At 36.9% G+C, this 21,691-nt stretch overlaps 1 protein-coding gene across 5 annotated transcripts in view; it reads left to right on the top strand.

The window, feature by feature from the left end:
• NBN (nibrin) overlaps positions 1-21,691 on the top strand; it is a 64,727-nt gene that overhangs the window by 13,142 nt on the left and 29,894 nt on the right. For 2 of the 5 annotated variants that reach the window (XM_021089138.2, XM_021089136.2), the window contains 6 exons: positions 6,043-6,140; positions 13,488-13,614; positions 14,220-14,495; positions 16,518-16,962; positions 19,916-19,984; positions 21,439-21,594. In XM_021089138.2, coding sequence (XP_020944797.1) covers positions 6,043-6,140; positions 13,488-13,614; positions 14,220-14,495; positions 16,518-16,962; positions 19,916-19,984; positions 21,439-21,594 — 1,171 coding nt within the window. Of the gene's footprint in view, positions 1-6,042; positions 6,141-10,653; positions 10,769-13,487; positions 13,615-14,219; positions 14,496-16,517; positions 16,963-19,915; positions 19,985-21,438; positions 21,595-21,691 lie in introns of all 5 variants that reach the window. The other 3 variants (XM_085021104.1, XM_021089137.2, XR_014843018.1) reach the window with 2 other exon arrangements.

The following is a 21,691-nucleotide window of genomic DNA, read 5'->3' on the forward strand; positions in this document are numbered from 1 at the left end:
ATGTATAGGGTATTATGGTAAAGCAGGAAAAAATTATCAAATATCCTAGAATAGGTTTTATCGGGGGCTGTAGGGGGTGCAGTTTGAAAACGCTAAATCAAGGATTTTTTTTCCTGGACTCTATTTTCAGTAGTCTTAGCTTAAAATTTTTTTTTTTTTTTTTTACCTTTTAGGGCTGTACTTGCAGCATATTGAAGTTCCCATGCTGGGGGTAGAATTAGAGCTGCAACTGCCAGCCTACACCATAACCACAGCAACACAGGATCCAAACCACATCTGTGACCTGTGCTGCAGCTCACAGCAATGCCAGATCCTTAACCCATTGAGCAAGGCCAGGAATCAAACCCACATCCTCATGGATTCTAGACGGGTTCTTAATCTGCTGAGCCACAATGGGGCAATTCCCCTTAGCATTTTTGATGCATAAGTTATTGTAAAAAATCAGCCTTGGCAGTCTGTTAACTAAATTTCTATTCGCCTAGTAAAAAATTAGTTAGGGCTTAGGGTATTTCTTTGACTAAAATATCCATATAAATAAACTCTGTCCCAGGAGTCCTCCTGACTATGAAGATTGCTTTTTTCCTTCTTTTATGGTTTTGTTGAAGTAAAAATTAAAATTTCAGTCATCTGTCCCATAAATATTTTGCTTAATGGAGAGGGATTAACTGCTCTGAAAAAGAAAATACCTGTGTAACAAAAATATCACCTTACTATGACAACCAAAATTTATTGTGATTCTATTATGTTTTAGGCACTGGGAACATAATGGTAAACAAGGCAGCCATGGTCTCTGCCACCATTGGAGCTCACTGGCTAGAGGGAAAGACAGATAGAGACAAGTAAACAGATAATTACAAATGTGTATAAGGAAGCAGAATAACAGGGCAGAGGGGAAGAATTTATTTTAAATAGAGAAGACCACTAAAAGCAATATTTTACCTATGATCAGTCTTTAAAAGAGCCATCCACAGCAATAGCAATAATAGCTTATATTAATCCTGTATGGCACATCCTGTATTAAGAGTTTTACGTATATTTAGACATTTAATCCTCATACTGTATTTATTTTTTACTGTTATGGTCCCCATTGTGCAGATAGGGCTGGATTTGAGGGTTGAGTGTAATATGAGGAATGAACAGAGCAGCTAGGATATGAACCTAAGCTTCTAGTTCCAGAGACAATGCTCTATACCATTACATCTTGCTTGTATATACCATATACAGAGACCCTTGAGGTAAGAAAGTAGCTAGAATGCAAGATTGCTCAGGGGCTGTTGTGTTTTTGGTTTTGGTTTTGTTTTTGTTTTTGTTTTTATTTTCCATCTTTGGCCACCCTGTGGCATATAGAGATCCTAGGCCAGGGATCAGACCTAAGCTGCAGCTGCAGCAGCACCATATCCCTAACCCACTGTGTGCCAGGGATCAAATCTGCATCCCAGCACTCCGAAGAAGCCACTGATCCCATTATACCACAGCAGGAACTCCAGAGATTGTTGTCTTGATCATGAGGTGACGTTTTGCTCTATTATCTTTGGCCCCTGTTGCAATTTGATTTTGAAGAGAGGACAGTTCTATAGTTTGAGAAAGACTATCACTTAAAATAATACCTGTCCTTTTAGTCCAAGCCACTGATAGCCATTGAAGGTATAGTTATATCAAACCAGTAAAAGCAGCTGTTGACTATTTCAAACAGTCCAGCACTGGGATTGGTTATTGCCATGGGTATATTGATTAGATGTTAGAAGTGGGTATAGGATATCAGTGATTAAAATTAAATTTATCTGAAGAAAGAAGTCTAGGGAAACAAGAAAAAAAAAAATGAAGTTCCTTTTGTGGCACAGCAAGTTAGAGACCTGATGTTGCTACAAGATTCATCATAGGTGGCAGATGCAGCTTGTATCTGTTGTCGCCATGGCTGTGGCATAGGCCTTCAGCTGCAGATCTGGTTCAATCCCTAGCCCAGGAACTTCCTTATGCCAGGGCCATTAAAAAAAAGTCTAGGGGAACAGTATAATCCTAATATTTGTCCTTCCTGAGATGTTTTCTTAGTATCTTAGCCCAAATTTGAGAGCTCTTCCTGTTACTAATTTATTTTCTCTTTATCCTCTCCTTTACCTTCTCCTCTTCTCACCTGTTCCACAGCTCTGCACAAAATTGGAAGAATCATAATCTTTGGATCATGATAGACTATCATCATTGAACCATAAATAATACACATTCATTTTGTTCCCTAATTAATTAGTTATTTAAAATAAATTTTTAGTATTATGAACTACTGCTGAGGTCATTTTTGTATGTTTTCTGTTGGTGCTTTCTTCCAGATATATTACTATTAGGGTTAGTAGAACCCTAGTAGAATGCTCTAACAGCATCGAATTGTTTTCCACTTTATACTCCCATCCTCAGTATATAAAAGATCAAGTTAGATGCATGTCATTTCCAATACTTGGTATTTTCATCATTTTTGCTAGTTGAATAGGTATGTAATCATATCTTGTGATTTTTTTTTTTTTCTTTGCTTTTTAGGGCCACACCTGCAGCATACGGAAGTTCCCAGGCTAGGGGTCAAATTGGAGCTTCAGCTGCCAGCCTGCACCACAGCCACATCAATCTGAGATCTGACCCACATCTGCGACTTAAACCACAGCTTATGGCAATGCTGAATCCTTAACCCACTGAGTGAGGCCAGGGATCGAACCCGCATCCTCATGGACACCTGTCAGGTTTGTAACCCATTGAGCCACAATGGGAACTCCCATATCTTCTGAGTTTGATTTGTATATCCTTGATCATTAGTGATGGTTAACATTTCTTCAAACATTTCTTAGACATTTGATTTTCCTTCTTTGTGAAATACGTGTTCATGTCTCTTGCTGTTTTCTCTGGAGATAAATTTTTTTTCGTATAAAGATTTCCCCACTTTTATGTGTTCTCATGCATGTGTCATGTGTGAATATTTAGTTCTATATAATTTTATAGAAAAAAATTTATATCGTCTTTTAATAATGAAATTTTAGAAATGGAGAACAAATTAATTGTTGCCAAAGTTCAGTGACAGAGAGTGGGAGGTGGAGAGGAGTGCATGGTTATAAAAGAATATGAGGGATTATAGGTTCATGTGTAGGTTCATGTATTCATCACCACAGTTAAGACACAGAACACAGAATCCCTCATATTCAGAGTTCCTGTTGTGGCACAGAAGTGAATCTGACTAGTATCCATGAGGAGGCAGGTTCAATCCCTGGCCTCGCCCAGTGAGTCAGGGATTCAGCATTGTCATGAGCTGTGGTATAGCTCGAAGATGCGGCTCAGAGCTGGTGTTGCTGTGGCCCTGATTCATCCCCTAGCCTGAGAACTTCCGTATGCTGTGGGTGCGTCCCTAAAAAACAAAAAAATAAAAAAATAGAAAAGAATCCCTTATAATTCTTTTATAACCACACACTCCTCTCCACCTCCCACTCTCTGTCATTGAACTTTGACAACCACTAATTTGTTCTCCATTTCTAAAATTTTATTATTAAAAGATGATATAAAAGTGAAATCATATGGCATGTAACCTTTTAGAATTATTTTTTGCAATCAGCGTAATCTCTTGGAGATTCGTCTAGATTTTATGTATCTTTTTTATTGCTAAGTATTTTCACGGTATGGGTATTTTTTTCTTTAATTATATTTCCTGGTTTATTGCTGCTGATACATAGAAATTTAGCTGACAGATAATCTTATATCCCACCACCTTGCTATACTTGTCTTTTATTTCTAATAATTTATCTAGAGTTTTTCTGAATAAACCGTATCTTGTGTAAATGCTATTTCTCTCCTTTTTAATCTATGCCTCTGATATTGCTCTCTTCTCTTTCTCTCTTGGCTTTGTACCAATTGAGACATTGAAAGCAGTTGGATAGAAGTGGCAGTAGTAGACACATTTATCTCACTGTTGACTTTAAAAGGAATACTTCCAGCGTTTCCTCATTTAAGATGTGTATGTCTGTACAACATTATTATTAAATATGTATTTTTTTATATAGCCTATCTTTATAACTGATTTTCATGATATATTGTTTAAATTTCAAAAGTGTTAGTAGATAATAAAATAATTTTGAATTGCCTGAATTATAGGTAGGTATATGTGATCACTTTTTAAAATCTTTGTGTGTGTTATTATAATTGCAGAGTTCAACTCTAAGTTAAAATAATACATACAAAACAACAAACACCAAGCATTTGAAAAATACTTAAACTACTACACACACTTAAAATGTGTATACATATGGATACATTATGGATATGTATGATACATATTATGTATATATTATGTGAATCTTACAGTTTGTTGAGTCATCCACCCATTGAAGGATGTCTACATTTTTCCAGCTTTTGTTCCAAAAAAGCTGCTATGAGCAGGTTTCTGTCTGAACATAGGTTTTCATTTCTCTAGAATAAACGCCTAAGAATTTCTGAATTGTATGGTAATTGCATATTTGTATGCTCTTTTTTTATTTGTAGTTCTTTATACTTGATATTTATCCCTTTTTCACCTTTATGTATTACTGAATCTGTTACTATTTGTAAATTATATTTTTACTGTGTTGTGGAAGGAAAGCCCTTGAATTTAATATACTAAAAATTAACAATCTATCAGTGCTTTTTGTATTTTGTTGAAGAAATCTTTTTCTCCTCATAGGTCAAAAAGATATTCACCTATATTTTTGCTAGTATTTTGAGATTTTGTTTTTGAAATTTGTTTTTAATCTATATGGAATTGATTCTCTTTTGTACCAAAGGACCTTGCATGCATGGTAATGTTTCTGGCTTTCTTTTGTTCCATTGAGCAAGATGTCTATTCTTGTAACAATACCATGTTTACCACATTGTTTTAATTACTCTAACTTAAAGTTCTCATAACTGGTAGGACAAATCTTTTCTTTCTGCTCTTCAAAAGCATCCTGGCTGTTCCTGACTTTTCACCTTTCCATATACGTTTTAGAATCACCATTTTAAAAACCTTGCAAAATACAAATGTTAAACATTTGAAAAATACCTTTTAAGCTACTACAACTGCTTAAAATATCTTTATAATAAGTATTAAAGGAGTTTTATAGCTCTAGAAATTTGAAGTGTAGTTTCTACTACTGCCACTTCTGTTATTAAGTTGTATTAAATTATCTTTGTTTTATAAAATCAGTCATTCACATTCACATAACAAAAGATAGGTTTACCTAAGATTCCTTTACTAAAGAAGATTAATACATGTAAATTTGGTAAAATGGATTGATTTACTAAACTTAAAATTGTTATATATAGATAGATAGATGTAGCTTACATGTATAGTTCTTTGTTATATATATATATATATATAGCTTATATATAGTTCTTTGTACTTTTCTCCCTCCTCCTTCTTCCCTCTTTCTCTCTTTTAAGTTTTATCTTAGGATTTTAGTAATCATAGGTTTGCTTTAAAAATATTTTATTGGTTCATCTGATTCTTACTCTTTTCATTCTGAAAATTACAGAATTTGAGAACTGGAAGGGTCTGTATCCTTTACTCTAGATCTTTATTTAATTATTCATTTTTAGGGCTGCACCCACAGCATATGAAAGTTCCCAGGTTAAGGGTTGAATTGGAGCTGCAGCTGCCGGCCAACGCCACAGCCACAGCAGCAGGGCATCTAAGCCATGTCTGCAACCTACATACACCATATGTAGGTTGGCATGGCAATGCCAGATCGTTAACTCACTGAGCAAGGCCAGGGATCAAACCCACATCCTCATGGATACTAGTCGAGTTCTTAACCTGCTGAGCCACAATGGGAACCCTTAGACCTTTATTTTACAGGTAGAATAACTGAAAGATTAAAAGGTGGTGAGCTTGCCCCATGTAACGTTACTCCAGTGAATAAGCTAGTATTCTCTGTTTTGTGGTTCTCTCTGTCCCATAAAATTGTGATATCACTCTGGGAAAAAAAAGACTTTGCTTTACATCATCTTAATAAAAGTTGTTAGTTTTAATATGTTATCATACTTGTTATTTTATTCTAACAGGAGGGGTCTTAGACTTATTCCTGAAGCGGAAATTGGCTTGGCAGTTATTTTCATTACTACAGAGAATTATTGTGATCCTCGCGGCCAGCCAAGTACAGGTAATTAAAACATTATTGATTCTTTAGCAACTTTATTATATTAATTGATGATAGGCTGTATGTACATTATACTTGTGGGGATGACAGTTTTCACCATCTTTTAAAACACATGTTTATCTATTCATTTATTCATTCGATAAATACTTGTGGTTGTCAAGTACTAGGCACTGTTGTAAGTACTGAAGATGTAGTAGTGAATAAGGTAAACAAAATACCTGTTATTATGAGCCTTTTATTCTAAAAGTCCGGATTTAGACAGCAAACAAACATATCTAATAAGTTCTGTTAAGGCCAAGCACAAAGAGAAAGCTAAAAGAAGGTGATGTGATAGTGACTGGGAGTAGGCTATTTTGAATTGGTGGTGTAACTTAGGATGTAATATTAATGTCATATGTTCTGAATATTGAGAAAAGGCAGCTGTGGAGGGATCTTAGTAGCAGAATTCCAGAGTAGAATTCCTGGGTAGAAGGAACAGATCACAGTGGTGTCTATGTGGAGAACAAATTCCAGGGGTCCAAAATGGAAATGAAGGTATGAGTGGAGCTATTGTGAAGGTTCAGGTGAGAGTGAGCCTGGTGTCTTGGACCAGGGTGGAAGTAGTGAAGATGCAGAAAAAGAGATTCAGGCCAAAATTTAAAACTAGAACCCAGTAGATCTTGCCTATGGAGGATTTCAGAAACAGGTCCTAGTTTCTGGCATGATTAATTGGTTAGATGTGGTACCATTTACTGAGATGAAGAATACAGGAGTTCCTGTCGTGGCACAGTGATTAACGAATCCGACTAGGAACCATGGGGTTGAGGGTTCAATCCCTGGCCTTGCTCAGTGGGTTAAGGATCCAGCATTGCTGTGAGCTGTGGTATGGGTTGCAGACGCAGCTCGGATCCTGCGTTGCTGTGGCTCTGGCGTAGGCTGGTGGCTACAGCTCCGATTCGACCCCTGGCTTGGGAACCTCCATATGCCGCTGGAGCGGCCCTAGAAAAGACCAATAAATAAATAAATAAATAAGAATGCATAGTGTGATTATCTCAGGTGATAAAAAAGAGTTCCCTTGTGGCTCAGTGGGTTAAGATATGGAGTTGTCACTGCAGTGGCTTCAGTCACTGCTTTAGCACAGGTTCGATGCCCGGCCTGGGAACTTCCACATGCCATGGACCTGGCCAAAAAAAAGTTAATTTAAAAAAAATTTCAGGGGAGTTCCCATTGTGGCTCAGTGGTTAATGAATCCAACTAGGAACCATCAGGTTGTGGGTTTGATCCCTGGCCTCGCTCAGTGGGTTAAGGATCCAGCGTTGCTGTGAGCTGTGGTGTGGGTTGCAGACACAGCTCGGATCTGGTGTTGCTGTGGCTCTGGCATAGCCCAGTGGCAACAGCTCCCATTGGACCCCTAGCTTGGGAACCTCCATATTCTGCAGAAGCGGCCCTAGAAAAGGCAAAAGGACAAAAAAAAATTCAGTATTGACTATCACAGAAGCCAGTTTATTCAGAGCAATATCCCCCCCCCCTTTTTTTTAAACAGTCCCCTTACTTTTATTGGTATTAGGCTGATACTGCTATCAAGAAAATGGTTCATTTATTCCTTCTTCTTTACCTTAAGATATTTTTACATTTATTCTCCCTAGTAACTTTTCTTTGCCCGGTTATCAGATCGTCCATTCAGTATTTCTGTATACACTTACTTGCCTCCAGGTTTCTTTTCTTTTTTTTTTCTGCTTTTTATGGTCACGCTTGTGGCATATGGAGGTTCCCAGGCTAAGGGTCAAATCAGAGCTACAGCTGCCAGCCTACTCCACAGCCACAGCAATGAAGGATCTGAGCCTCATCCGCAACTTACACCACAGCTCACGGCAATGCCAGATCCTTAACCCACTGAGCAAGGCCAGGGATTGAATCTGAAACCTCATGGTTCTTAGTTGGATTCGTTTCTGCTGCACCACAATGGGAACTTCGCCTCCATGGTTCTTTTTATTGTTATTTGTCAGCAGTTATTGGAGTTTGGCTAAAAGAAAATTTAGGACAGCACTACCTCATTATTCACTCCTGGGGGCATCATTTACATTATAGCACACTGAATGGCACCTGTAGAGTTGGGCTGTGTACCTCCTGAGTAGCTACACTCTGCATTCCTGGTTTAGACAGGAATGTGCTGAGGTAGTTTTTAGGAGGAGTGAGCCGTTAGAGCCTAGTGACCAGAACTTGATTAGGTGTGTAAGTCATTGGTAATGATAAATGCTAATAACAGCTGCTGTCTCTTGAGTTTACAGACTGAAAAAAGTGCTTTAGGGAGTTCCCGTCGTGGCGCAGTGGTTAACGAATCCGACTAGGAACCATGAGGTTGCGGGTTCGGTCCCTGCCCTTGCTCAGTGGGTTAACAATCCGGCGTTGCTGTGAGCTGTGGTGTAGGTTGCAGACGCGGCTCGGATCCCGAGTTGCTGTGGCTCTGGCGTAGGCCAGTGGCTACAGCTCCGATTCAACCCCTAGCCTGGGAACCTCCATATGCCGCGGGAGTGGCCCAAGAAATAGCAACAACAACAAAAGACAAAAAAAAAAAAAAAAAAAAAAAAGTGCTTTGCATATGTCATTATAATTTAATCTGCAATCCTTTTAAGTTAATTGACATCATTTGCATTTTATAGATGAAGAACTGATGTACAGAAATTAGCCAGAGATCACATAGCAAATAGTTTGATTCAAACTGACTTTTTTTTTTTTTTTTTTTTTTGGTTTTTAATTTTGGTCAGTTTTGATTAATATGTATCTCGGGGTGTTCCTCCTTGGGTTTATTTTATATGGTACTCGTTGTACTTCCTGGATTTGAGCGAGTGGTTCCTTTCCCATGTTAGGGAAGTTTTTGGCTATTATCTCTTCAAATATTTTTCAAATTGACTCTTTAAATCAAAGCTATTATGATATTATTACACTGTAGTGCAGATGGCATATATTTTGATGTATAAATTTTAAGAGATGATGGTTTGGGGTTACTGGAGGCAGATGTAAAAGGATTGTTAGACAAGCTAGTATTTGAATTTTATGGTTTGGGAAAGAATGTGTGTTCACCTGATATTTCTGCCCTTTCTCATACATTAGATTTATTTCTGTCTGTACATAGGTAACCTTCAAAAGCAATTTTAAGTGCTTGTGAAGTTTCCATTATGTCCCAATAACTTGTTAGGATTGTGATATATGATGGGTGTCCTTTTGTGGTTCAGCATTAATGAACCTGGCTATTATCCATGAAGACACGGGTTCAATCCCTGGCCCTGCTCAGTGGGTTAAAGATCCAGTGCTGCCATGAGTTGCAGTGTAGGTTGCAGATGTGGTGGCTGTGTCATAGGCTGGCAGCTGCAGCTCTTATTTTCCCCTCGCCTGGGAACTTCCATATGCTGTGAGTGTGGCCCAATTTAAAAAAAAAAGAATTGTGATATGGTCAATATTTCCTCTCAATACATGACTAGCTTTCTCAGAATTTATCCTTAGAGTCTGAAGATAAAGGAATTCCCATCGTGGCTCAGTGGAAATGAATCTGACTAGCATCCATGAGGACGCAGTTTCGATCCTTGGCCTTGCTCAGTGGGTTAAGGATCCAGCGTTGCCGTGAGCAGTGGTGCAGGTCACAGACTTGGCTTGGATCTGGCGTTGCTGTGGCTGTGGCATAGGCTGGCAGCTACAGCTCTGACTCGATCCCCTAGCCTGGGAACCTCCATATGCCACTAGTGTGGCCCTAAAAAGAAAAAAAAAGGTAGAGACCAACTCTTTAGCCTCTCTTAGAAAACTACTTTTAGGTGGAAACCAAAAGAGAGCCATGTTTTTGGGGAAGCTCTTCATTAGAAATCTGAACAACCTTTAAAAATAGCATATACTGTAGGTGCTACTCTGTTGACAGTGGATTTCTGTTCTTTTTTTTAGAAAAAACAAAACCCTATCTCTAATTTCAGACTTTAACGACACAACCAAAAATAGGTAAAAATAGTCATTGGGTCTATGAAATAAGGATAATTATCATACTTTCCTTACATGTTGTTTTAAGGGCAAAGTGAATTTGATATATGGATATCATTTAGAGAAATGCTCAGAGTATAGTAACCACCATGCATGTAGCTCCTCTTGTCCCCATCCCTGATTCAGACAACTGTCCTTTGTTTCTCTTTTAGAAAACTAGTTTTCAAATATGTACTTCAGAAACATTTATTTTTTTTTTTTATTTTATTTATTTATTTATTTGTCTTTTTGCCTTTTCTGGAGTCACTCCCCCAGCATATGGAGGTTCCCAGGGTAGGGGTCTAATTGAGCTGCAGCCGCCAGCCTACCCCAGAGCCACAGCAACGCAGGATCCAGGCCGCGTGTGCGACCCACACCACAGCTCACTGCAACGCAGGATCCTCAACCCACTGAATCGAGGCCAGGGATCGAACCCACAACCTCATGGTTCCTAGTCAGATTCTTTAACCACTGAGCCACGACGGGAACTCCAACATTTTTTTTTAAATGCAAATTCACATTCTCTGTATTTCAGGACATTCTGGATTTTTATAATTCTCATACAAACTCCAAGAAATCAGGGAAGGATTGAGCTGAAGAGGAGTCTTCCTTTATATAAAATGAAGAAGGCACTCAGACTACAAACCTCGGTCATTTTTTATTGTTATAAGACCTGGAATTCTCCCACTATAGCTTCTACTCAAGAGGTCTACTACCATCTCTTCTCATAGCCACTGCCCTATTTGAACCCTCTGTGTCTTTCTTTCCTGAGGGCTGTTTCAATTGCCCCCAGTAATGGTCCTGCCTCCATATTCACTTTACCATTAAAATCACTTTCCCTTTTCCTAAAAAGTTTTACTAGTTCTCATTCTCTATAGAATAAATCCATAAGCCCTTTGTCTAGACCTGCGAGCCTTCAGCAGTTTAGCTGCAGCCTATCTCTTTCCATCTTCATCTTTTTAAAAAATATACCTCGCTGTAGAATACGTGTGTCATATTATTTCTAGCTCCCATTCTCCTTGACCTTGCTCATCATGGTCCCTGTTCCTAAAATGCTAACTAACACTATTCTTCAAAATCTGATTCATTTTACAAATGCTTACCTCCTTCGTGAAGTTTCACTAAATTGTTCTCTCCCGTAACTCTTCTCCAAGTCAGATTAGTTAATCTGTTTTCTGTACTCCAGTAACTTTTTTTGCATTCCAGTTAAAGTTTCTTCCTACTTTAAAACATAACCAGTTGTTTCCATGCCCCTTTCAGCCACTAGATTGATAGTAAGCTCTTATTAATTTTGGAGTCTCTGACATCACCAGGCACGGTACTTGTTTGTAGTTAGTTTGAATATTTGCTTATTGAACTAAGTTATTGGTTCATAAGATAATCTTTGCTAAGTTGGAGCAATAAAATTTTACCATCCACTATTAGAATTATATTTATGGCCTTAGAGATAATCTGTTCTTTCTTTCTATTAGAAGGTAATGAGATCTCAAGGCTGAGAAAAGTTGGAGTCCCATAAATACTTCATAGCCAATACAATCTTAAAATTTGGGTTTTGTGACTACTAGACCAGCACCTTTTCTATTGTATCATTTTATATAGAAACAGGGTCATAGGAATTGATTAAAAATCTACATTATAATTAGTAGTATTACTTCTTGCACATATTCATAGGTAGGTCTGTGTGGGTTCCAAGTCATAGACATCTGACTTATAATTTTAGGACATAGCTAGTTTGGGGGGAACCTAGTGAATGCGTGTCTCCTTTCCTCCCTTTTTTTCCTCCTCCTCATTTCCTTCCATATCCATTCATCTTTCAGCAAGCATTTATTGAACATTTGCCTATAATTATTCTAAACAATTGGAATTAAGAGGTGACTAGAATAGAGCAAATCCTTACTCTCATGGTATTTTAGCAAGGAGAACATTGTAAATCAAGTTTTCATTAACAAACACTAGTTATTCTAGGTTATTAGATTCAATTTATAAATGTTTCTTTTAGTGATTATATAAGTGTTTATCATTATTATATTTTGCAAACTGTGCAAGCTGAAATTAATTCTAAGGATATGTGTTTAGAAGGAAATGCCAGTGAGCTTTTTAAAGGTGGTCATGTAAGAGTGGCAGAAGTAATTTAAATAGCTGAATTTGAAATCAGTAATGAACATTTATTAAATACATCCTATGTCATGAGGATCTAACAAAGCGAATATTTAGCTTTGATATTTAGCAAGTGTCCACTTAAAATTTTTTTTCCATTATTTACATTCACTATATGTCAAACATGGCTCAGATATTGGAGACAGAGAAGTGAGCGAGATTCAGTCCCTTTTCTAAAGGAGAAAATAAGTAAACAAATACAGTTTATGGTGATGATACCGATAGCAGCCAACACTTGCATAGTGCTTGCTATGTTACAAGCAGTCTTCTAAGTGCTATCCATATATAAATTCATTTTGCCCATAAAACATGTAAGAAAGTATAATTATCCTCATTTTATAAGATGAGGAATTTAAGGCATAGAGAGGCGCAATAATACAGGGCACACAGCTAGTGTTTACATGTTAATAATGTGTTAACAGTTCATAGAGTGATGTAAAGGGTGATAGTGACATGGGAGCCAGAATGAGGGGCATCTAATTCAGTGTGGGAGGTTTAAGAAGAGTATTCCAGGGAGTTCCCACTGTGGCACAGCGGGTTAAGAATCCAACTGCAGTGGCTTGGGTCACTGCAGAAGTGTGACTTCAAGAATCTGGTGTTGCCGCAGCCTGTGGCTCAGGTCACAGCTGCAGCTCAGATTCAGTCCCTGGCCCCGGAAACTATATGCCACAGGTACAACTATTAAAAAAAAAGAAAAAGAAAGAGGGGGAGGGAGGAAGGAAGGAAGGAATTGCTATTCTGGTAAGTAAAATGATGAAGTAATCATTATGGTTTTATGGAATAGCCAAAATATTTATGTCTAAAACTGTTTATCTCTTCAAATCATATAGTCCTTCTAAAAATTAAGTTCACATTGATTTTGATTTTTGTGTAGAATAGATATACTTTCTGTGGGGAAGAAATTTTAATTTTCTTGTCTCCTGACTAAATCATAATTTGAATTAGAATTTAAGTTGATTTTATTTTTCTTTAGGTTGATGGTACTTTAACACAAAAGTATTTGATGTAGCTTCAAAATGATTTGGTTCAGATAAGCCCATCACAGATGCCAAGAGTCTGCTTATGAACTATTTTGTTAAGTATTTGACTGGAGACAACTGTGTGCAAATTACTTAGTTAATTCCCTCAATGTGGCAATAGTCTTAATTTTAAGTAGTTCTTTCTTTTGCTTGTGTCTAGCAGTTGTGATTCTTTTACTTCTGTGGTTTATAGGATTGAAGTCAACTCCAGGTCCAAGCCTTTCTCAAGGCTTATCAGCCAATGAAAACTTAATACGAGGTGCCCCAGTGAATACTGCAACATATGTAGCTGACACAGAATCAGAGCAAGCAGATACATGGTAAAGCTTCATTGTTAAACTATTGTTATTATTCTGTCAATAGATTAATAGTGTATTCAAGAAGTAAAGCCAGTGCCTTTATCAGGTCATCTCATGGGAGATAGAGTGGGAGAGTGGGGGGCATCAAGGAAAATAATATTTTGGGACAGGGATCAGTAAACTTTCTACCAAGGACTAGAGAATAAATATTTTGGCTTTGTGGGCCATTGATCTCTGTCATGCTACTCAACTCTGCCACTGTAGCATGAAAATAACCATATAGACAACATATTAATGAATGAACATAGTTGTGCTCCAGTAAAACTTAATTTACAAAAACAAGCAGCAGAACAGATTTGGCCTGCAAGCTTTAGTTTGCCAACTCCTGAAAATAAGCGTTTCTTAATTCCTTATAAATGTACATGGAAGACTACAAAGAATTAGTATACTATTTTATGTGTGACTGATAAAATACATTTGAAGTAAATTTGTACTGTGTGATATAGCCTGTATCTGAAGATTTCTTACAGTTTTGGAGATACTTTATATGTGTACATTAGTGCTATTTCTAGATAAAAATTGCTGTAAACTTGATTGTTTACCTTGCATTCTTTTCTTTTGCTTAGTATGGATTTGAGTGAAAGGCCAAAAGAAGTCAAAATCTTCGAAATGGACCAAAATCTCAGAATACCATCACAAGAAATATCCGCTATGAAGGAATACCATAAAATAAGCTCTCATCGCAGTAATATAGTATCAGATACTCTCGTTAAGATGAAAATCCCAAACTATCAGCTTTCACCAACTAAATTCCCAGGTGTAAATAAAAATAGCGATCAGCCTTCTCAGCACCAGCAAACCAACTCCATCAAAAACTACTTTCACCCATCTCCTAAAAAAAGGTATGATTTCAATAATACCACTCTGTGTCTCAAAAAATGTTAATACTTGTTATATGATTGTAGTGTGTTACTAAGTCTGTATTCTGCTTAAGCAAGCTGTTGTGGAAAGCTAGGGTCCTTTGAACTTATTCCCTCTCAGAAATGTCAAATCTCCTTCACTAAGGTCATTAGATAAATTTTCCCTGATCTTTTTTCTTACGTCCTTTGCTTATCTGTTGTTCCATTTGCTCCATTTCTCTTGAAAGAAAGCTTCCCACACCTGCTTTTTGACCTGTTTCCTTGATCACCTCTCTCACTTCCTCTAAGACCATGCTTCATCAATTAGTCTCTCAGTTTATAGCACCTTTAATATCTTCCTCTAGGTCCTTTTCTTCTATATTCAAAGACTCTATCTCAGTTTTGGTTTTTAAAACTTTCCCTTGATTTCTTCCTCTAGATACTGCCCTTTGTCTTTTATAATCACTGTTAAAACTTCTCCTAAAAGAAGAAGGAGATTATTTTTATTGCGCCTGTTTCTGTATGAAATATTTCCTAACGTACGCATGATATTTCATCTTAACTTGACATCCTTGATAGTAATCAGTGACAGTTGCCAGCTCTTGTGGCCTTTTGGTGATGTTAAGCTCTTGAATCTTTGTCCTTCATTATGGTCTCTTGATTTTTGTGGTAATGTCTTATCCTGGTTTTTCCTTTTTCTCCTTTGCCCCCCCACCCCCGCCCCCAAGGACTTTTCTTTCTCCTCTGTATACTGTACTTCAAAGTTTCATGACTTCACTATAGATGATCCGTATAGTTTGATGGTCCTAACTTATCCTTTAAGCAGCATATCTACTTCTCCACAGAAATTTCCTGCTCTTTTCCCTATTCATAGACCTAAAACTTTTTCTCCCCTGTCAATGTATTTTTAGTTAGTAATTCACTTTGTCAAAATCTTTGACTATTTCTCCTCTGCGTCCCCAAACTGGTAGTGTTGATTCTTAATTTCTTTGTCTCATAAATTCCTCCCTTTCCATCTGTTTGTGTTGCTAGCTCTCTGGTTTAAACTCTGACCACCTAAATTATTACAAAAACCTTTGATTGGTTTGTTTAGGACTCTTGCATTAGATTAGTATTTTTATTTTTATTTATTTTTTATCTTTTTAGGGCCACACTTGCGGCGTATGGAAGTTGCCAGGCTAAGGATCAAGTTGAAGCTGCAGCTGCCAGCCTACACCACAGCCACAGCAACACCAGATCCAAGCTGGGTCTGCGATCTATACCACAGCTCATAACGGCAACACCGGATCCTTAACCCACTGAGCAAGGCCAGGGATCCAACCTGCAATCCTCATGGATACTAGTCAGATTCGTTTCTGCTGAGCCACAATGGGAACTCCCTAGATTGGTATTTTTAAAATAGTGCCCTAACTGTTCCAGTTCAACATGAACCCAGTAAAGAAACTGGAGAGCAGCAAACCAAGGCTTTGTGCCCTCTGTAGACATCAGTACAGTTTAAACGAGTCAAGTAATCAGTATTTATTGAATGAATGATATAGTATTGCATAGCATACTCTCAGTTACATATTCACATGTTACTTACAGTATGTAGTCTATATTATATTTTGGATTGAGCCACTCTTACTGTCCTGAATCTAACTTTCTTTAACTCATCAGGTTTTATTCCTAGGGTAATTTTTCCCTGCATAATAAAGTAAACTATTGTTTCCTGATAACAAGTGTTTTGTATTTTGTATTCTTCCACCTTTTCTCCACATACTGATTTACTACTGCTACTTTAGTAAAGAAGGTAGACATCTCTCTACTATTGAAGCTACAGGTTTGATCAGTCCTATCAAAATAGTAGAGTATATATGATTAGGCACTATTTTCAGGTGTCTCATTTCTTTTTTTACTTCTGGTGATATTGTTAATCAGTAAAAACAAGAATATTGTCGGTTAAATGAAGAAGAGGGTGAATATTGCAAACTGAAAAATGACTTAGGTATATTCATTTTCTGTTTTTGTTTCTTTTTTAAACTTAAGGGAAAGGGATGAAGAAAATCAAGAAATGTCGTTATCTAAGTCAGCAAGAACAGAAATGTCTTTAGAACAAACACAACCTACTACACCATCAATATGGAACAATAAGGAGCAGCATCTATCTCAGAATAAGCCTGTTGAAAAGAAAACAGATAACTTATTTGCAGATATAGATTTAAAATCCACCGTGAAAAATTCTACCAGAGCCATGGGTGTGGCTGTTTCTACAGAAAAACTAAGATCAGAAAAAAGAAAAGAAATTGATGATTTAGCCATAGAAGATGAAATATTTGAACAGTTATTCAAGAACACAAAGCCAGAGTTAAAAATTGAAGTGGAAGTTCAGAAACAAGAGGAAGATGTCAATATTAGAAAAAGGCCAAGATTGGATAGAGAAACAAATGGCACTTTTAATGATGAAGCAATACCAGAAAGGAACAAAATATCTGTAAGTAACTTTTTTTTTTTTTTTTTTTTTTTTTGGCTTTTTAGGGCCGCACACACAGCATATGGAAGTTCCCAGGTTAAGGGTCAGATAGGAGCTACAGCTGCTGGCCCAAGCCACAGCCACAGCAAGGCAGGATCCAAGCTACAGCTGCTACCTACACCACAGCTCATGGCAACACTGGATCCTTAACCTACTGAGTGAGGCCAGAGATTGAATGTGTCCTCATGGATGCTAATTGGATTTGTTTACTTACTTTGTCCTGTAAGTAACATTTTTTTTAATGAAAAGTATTGCAAATAGAAACTTAGAATGTTAAAAAGTACTTTCCATATTTGTATTGACAGTATGAGCATTCATAATGTTTATTTGGGGAAAAAATTAATATCCTCTATACCCAGTATATGAATTTGTTGGTTGATAAGATAAAAATACAACAATTCTGGATTTCCTGTTGTGGGTCAGTGGTAATGAACCCGACTAGTATCCATGAGGATGCTGGTTTGGTCCCAGGCCTCACTGAGTGGGTTAAGGATACGGCGTTGCAGTGGGCTACATACAGTGTGGGTCAAAGATGTGGCTTAGAGCTGGCATTGCTGTGACTGTGGTGTGAGCTAGCAGCTACAGCTACAATTCAACCCCTCGCCTGGGAAGTTCCATATGCCATGGGTGTGGCTCTAAAAAGATAAAAATAAATAAATAAAAAACTTTTTGCAGGGGAGTTCCCGTCGTGGCACAGTGGTTAACGAATCCGTCTAGGAACCATGAGGTTGCGGGTTCGGTCCCTGCCCTTGCTCAGTGGGTTAACGATCTGGCGTTGCCGTGAGCTGTGGTGTAGGTTGCAGACGCGGCTCGGATCCCGTGTTGCTGTGGCTCTGGCGTAGGCTGGTGGCTACAGCTCCGATTCAACCCCTAGCCTGGGAACCTCCATATGCTGCAGGAGCGGCCCAAGAAATAGCAACAACAAAAAGACAAAAGCCAAAAAAAAAAAAAAAAAAAAAAAAAAAACACTTTTTGCAGAGCTTCTGCTGTGGTGCCATGGGATCAGTGACATCTCTGTAGCACCAGGACATAGGTTCAGTGGGTTAAAGTATGGCATTTCTGCAGCTGTGGCATAGGTCACAGTCAGATTTGATCCCTGTGCCATGGGGCAGCCAAAAAAAAAAAGAATTTAAAAACTCTTTGTAGTTTTAAGAAGATAAAATGTGATACTTCTCTGTTGCATTGAATTCCCTATCTGTGTTTGAGAGGGCAATTTCTAAAATATGTTGATGATAGCACTACCATTTTTCTGTTTTGGGAGTAAATATGGATTCTGTCATGTCTGTAAGATTTCCTACAAGCTGAAATAGAAAGCTATTGGCTAGATATCCCTGTTTGGAGTTTATCCTAATATTAATGACAGCTGTGCCCCAGTCTTGGCCTTACTTTGAATTTCCCATAAAATGCAAACATGACTCCACATCTTTATTAACATTCCTCCTCTTAACAGAATATCTGTCTGCAAAATATCTCTTCACCTCTATTCACCTTTCTGTTCTAAATTAAGGTATCCTTCTCTCACAACTATAGCATCTTTGAAAGCCTGACAGTAATAGTTACCACTTACTGGATACCATCATGCTATTTACAGAAACCTCCAGTGAAGTAGTACTGTATGAATTGAACAGATTAGGAAACTGACAGTAGGCATTGACAACTGGGACAAAGACACAGGTCCACCCTGCTCTTTTAGCTATTCCCTTTGTCAGTTTTCTTAGGATGTCATTCATTCAAGTATTTAGTTAATTCTAGGCAGTGGTTATGCTTACATGAAAGGCAGTCTGAGAGGATAAATTTGATAGGCCTTTAGGAGGTAGAATCTCTAGGATTGGATCATTCACTGAGTATGAGAAATGAGGGTGGGAGAAGCATAGGAGAATTCCAAGCTTACAGTCCAGGGGTCTGGGTAGGTTATAGTATGATTCTCTGAAACAGGAAATAAAAACTTGCTCAAGAGGATAAGCAGGTTTGGTGGAGTATGGCAGGATGGGGAAAAGCTGCGGGGGAGTAAGTAAAATGTTGTGATTGTGATAACAACTTCAGTGGATGATGTATGTGAAAGTACTCAGTAAAAGAGCACATGGTAGGCTTGGAATAGACATTTTAACCTTACTCCTGCTAAATAAAAACAATTCTCTTTAGTCCCCAAACAAGCACAGGGTTTTTCTGCCCTTTCTTTCCAACTTTCTTACTATAGAGATTTTTCTGAATTTTTATGACCAAATCATTGAAAAATTGATGTAAAATGTTATGCCCCTCTATTGTAGCCAAAAGGATTGTAGTTTTTACTGAAAGTATTAGAAAGCTATCTGTATAATATATTTGTGTCCAGTAATTGGTCTGGATATATGAATATGAAGGATACTATGATTTTATACAAGGCAGTCTCCATTTTATTAACAGATAAATATCTTGAACAATTAAGATAACTTATTTTAAGGATTACTTAAAATTCAATTCTAAATAAATTTAGATAGACTTCTTTTAAAGTGTTTATATTTTTGACTCAAAGTAATACAAATCATGTAGAATTATGAAAAATAAACATAGTTGATAAACCTACTGTTTGCAGATAACTACAGTTAATACTTTGGCATGTTCTTTTTTTAAATCTTATTTTTGAAATTGGAGTAAACTGTTAATTCAGTTTTGTTCACTTATGATTCTCATGTTAAATGTTCTTTAAGCATGTAACTTACATGAAATATATTGCTTCAATTCTTTACTCTTATAACTCATACTACATTATCTTTTTCCACTCTATATAGATTAGCATTCTATTCTCACCTTATAGTTTCTCGAGGAAAGATACTTGGAAGTCAAATAACAGTCAAGAGAATGAATATCTCTAAGGTTTTCAGAAAGGTTCTATCTTATAACTCTTATAAACAATATATTTTTTTTATTTCTTTAGCAAGAAAATGAAATTGGGAAGAAGTGTGAGCTCAAGAAAGAATCATTGTGGTCAGTGAAAGAAATACCTGTGAGGAACTTTTCTTTTACTTTATAAAGATTTGACTTAAATGGACTGTACCTTAATCAATTTTGTGTCAGTCTACATTCTTAGGATTAATTTATTCTCCTTGTATAATTTTGGTCTGTTTCATAATTATGCTTCCTCTGTAAATGGATAGATATAGCCATTATATAGCAAAATTGCATATGGAAAAATCCTGAATGTAATTTCCTGCTCTCTGCTTCATAGGTATGTGACCTTGAATAAGTCATTTTCATATTTATGTACCTAAAGTCTTTTGTCTATAAAATCAGATTGACATTTCTCTAACAAGATTGTTGTTTATATATTATATAATAGAGTAATAGACATGAAATATTTGTAAACTCTAAAACACAATACAAGAGTATTAGGCCATTGTTATTATATTAGAGTTCCTGATTATTATACTATAATTGTCACATGAAACTTTTCTTTTGACTTTTCCGTTTTTTCTTCTCTCCCTATCTTTATCTCAAGACTGTTAGCAACTTCCATATGAATATTTAGTAAAGCAGTATAAAAAAATGAGTTGGGGGAGTTCCCATCATGGCTCAGCAGAACAAATCTGACTAACATCCATGAGGATGCAGGTTCAATCCCTGGTCTTGCTCAGTGGGTTAAGGATCCGGTGTTGCCATGAGCTTTGGTGTAGGTTGCAGACACAGCTTGGATCTGGTGTTGCTGTGGCTGTGGTGTAGGCCAGCAGCTGCAGCTCCAATTTGCTTCTAGCCTGGGAACCTCCATATGTCGTGGATGTGGCCCTAAAAAGACAAAACAAAAAAACAAAAAAACAAACGACTGAGATGGTCAGCCTTAAGCATCTATAACAAGATGGGTATGTAACAAACTAGTTAGTTAAATAGTAAATGACATAAAGAATCTCATCCAGCAACAGAAAGGAATCTTTAGGCTAATTTAATAATTGTTAATCTGGAATAAGAAAGTGGCTTTCAGGTAATGAAGTGGTGTTCTCAGAATTAATGATTGAGGTATCCAAAATAAACAATATAAATTATTGTAAGTCGAGAAACCTTAAGCTTATTATATGAGAACTTATAGAACAGATTGTGTAACAGTCTTGGTATATGGTTTTAATGAAAAGAAGCAGATAGTACTTCTTGTCAAGAAAATATATACAAGAAGATAAATTGCTTACTGGGATGATTTATTAGAATTTGTTAGCTATTAAATTTAAAATACTTCATGGTATTTCTGTCGTAGATGAGTATGATATAAATGTTTCTAAAGTTAGAGAGTACTTGAGTAAATTTCTGGTTTTGAAATAGATATGATTTGATTTCAAATCATATGTTTAGGTGCCAGAAATAAACCCTTTAAAATTTTTTTCAGATATTCCATCTTTTTTCTTTAGACTCCTAAATGACAAGTAATTTTCATTTTCCTTCTCGTTTCTTCTATCCATCTTAATCCCACTTAAGAACAACAGTGAACTTGAAGATGAAGGTGAGATGCTTCCAAGGAAGGTGTTGCTGACCAAATTTGAGTCACTGGTAGTCAGTAACTCTTTCTCCAGAAATCTATCCAGTATAAATAATGATTATGGTGAACTAAAGAATTTCAAGAAATTCAAAAAGGTATGTAGTCCTTTAACTAAAATATTATAAGATGGCAGTGTGAAATATTTTTTAGAAATATTTTTAGAAAAAAGGGGAGTTCCCATCATGGCACAGT

Source organism: Sus scrofa, chromosome 4 (assembly GCF_054392235.1).
Source record: "Sus scrofa isolate SSC_HxYL_T2T_F1_AM1 chromosome 4, Sscrofa_HxYL_maternal_Yorkshire_Landrace_v2.0, whole genome shotgun sequence".
NCBI classification, from domain to species: Eukaryota; Metazoa; Chordata; class Mammalia; order Artiodactyla; family Suidae; genus Sus; species Sus scrofa.